At 40.4% G+C, this 1782-nt stretch overlaps 1 protein-coding gene across 3 annotated transcripts in view; it reads right to left on the bottom strand.

Moving 5' to 3' along the window:
* The window catches only part of CUNH17orf50 (chromosome unknown C17orf50 homolog), a 46778-nt gene that overhangs the window by 5364 nt on the left and 39632 nt on the right, over positions 1 to 1782 (bottom strand). The window contains exons 2-3 of one of the 3 annotated variants that reach the window (XR_001860169.1): positions 1033 to 1347; positions 807 to 951 (exon numbers count right to left, since the gene is read on the bottom strand). Coding sequence is in view for 1 of the 3 variants with exons in the window: in XM_017728832.1 (XP_017584321.1) it covers positions 807 to 951 (145 nt within the window). In the remaining 2 variants the exon portion in view is untranslated. Of the gene's footprint in view, positions 1 to 806; positions 1348 to 1782 lie in introns of all 3 variants that reach the window. The other 2 variants (XR_001860168.1, XM_017728832.1) reach the window with 2 other exon arrangements.

The raw sequence follows: 1782 nt of genomic DNA, 5'->3' as shown, positions 1-1782 counted from the left end.
GTAGGGAAAACAGCTCTTGGATGAGAAAAGACACTTTTTGGAAACCCCTCCTGATTTTAGCATGTTGCATACACTCCATTTACTTCATGTTTAGGAAGAATAATACCAAGGAGAAAGACCCAAGAGGAGAATTTTAAATCCCATAAGAATGATTACAATAACTCAAAACTTACACATTCACAAAGCAGTAAGCTCAAAATCACTTTTGCCTCTGCTTACTTTGGTTAAAAAAAAAAAATCGTTATTATTTGCTTGTCTTTTTGTTTTGTTTCCCTTTTTCTCCTTCTAACTGAAAAGAGTAAGTATAAAGGCTCTATTGCAGGAACACAAGCATTAATTATGAATTCTCAGAAATTTAGTATCATTAACTTTGTTGAACAGTGATTTTTGCTGCTGCCCATACATCGACATTTTCCACTGCACCCTGGAGTTACAGCTTTGGTGCAACCAAAACTGCAGCAAAGTTATTGCTGGAAACTCTCCTGGGTTGTCCCCTTGGCAGTGCTGGTGTGTACCTGGAAAAACAGAGATGCTACTCCTGCTAATCTCTTGCTGGAAGCATAGGGAAATGGATATAAAACAAATACACAGACACACAAGACTTAGAGAAGTTCATTTCGTCTCTAGTGCTGCCAGTGACTGACTAGTTTTTAGCTCAAGTTGTTAGAGGCTGTTTCCTTGTTTGTGAAACAGTTAATACAGCAGGGTAACAAGGTGTCTGTGGCTCTTCCAAAGCTGCTCTGGAAATACGCACAAAATTTCTACATTTGAAAATGCATGCAAAATATAATCTTGGATGTACTTACAATTTAGTCTTAGGAGACCCAGAGAAGAGGCTCAGTCGAGAAAATCTCTTCTTAAACAGCCGGTCTCGCTTTTTTCGGCCGTGCTTCCCATCTCCTGTGCTTTCTTCTGTGAGTTCCTTCTTCCCTTTGTGCCAGCTCATTTTATCTGTCATAACAACAGCACCTGCTTAGCTGAAAACAGAAGTCTGAGTAGCTGTTTGAAAGCCTCTGCTTTGCTGTGTTGTACCTGGTGAAGTCTGGATCTGCTACTCTACAAACGTGTGAGGGTCCTGGTCATGCAGGAGTTCAGTGGAGATCAGTGAGCAGCCGCTTTCCATCAGATGAAGCAAATACCTGCTCTGAAAAATCCTGCAGGCACAAAGTGACTCTGGATATTCTTGCTCTTTTCCATGTAATTATGGAAAGTAGGCTTGGACATTAAATATAATGAATATTTCCCTTTGCATGCTCTCTTTCATGATTAAGTGGTTCCTTAAACCAAGAGTAGAGGCGGCTTGTTTGATACAAGCAAAGAGCCAGGAGCCAGGGAAACAGCTTTGTGCTGGGAACAGAGGCAGTGAAATAAATGTGAGATGGAACAAACTCTGCTAGGCAAAAACCAGACCCCCAAAAAGATGAAGAACCAACTGCAGATTTTAGTTAAGGCTTGGAAATTGTTTCCTTTTTCTTTTGATAAAGCAGTTGATTAGCCTGCATTTCCGCGTTGCAATGCTTTGTCTCCAAGAATTATCCCCTTGGCCTCTCTGATCAAATTAGTCCCTCTGCTCTACATTTGATATTTGGTAATTGCATTAACTTTTGGTTGCTTGACTTGGAGGGTCATGTTCACCCCCTCCTCTGTTGTCTTGTTCCTGCCCATTACAAATATTTTCCACAAATCTTCTAAAACAAATCACAGGAAGTTTGTAGGCTTAAAAACAAAACTGGCAACCATTTTTAACTCTTCTGCTTTTACTCTTCTCTTCCCTCCTTGTAC

Source organism: Corvus brachyrhynchos, unplaced genomic scaffold (assembly GCF_000691975.1).
Source record: "Corvus brachyrhynchos isolate BGI_N302 unplaced genomic scaffold, ASM69197v1 scaffold223, whole genome shotgun sequence".
Classification (NCBI taxonomy): Eukaryota; Metazoa; Chordata; class Aves; order Passeriformes; family Corvidae; genus Corvus; species Corvus brachyrhynchos.
This window is presented reverse-complemented; position numbering and strand designations above follow the sequence as displayed.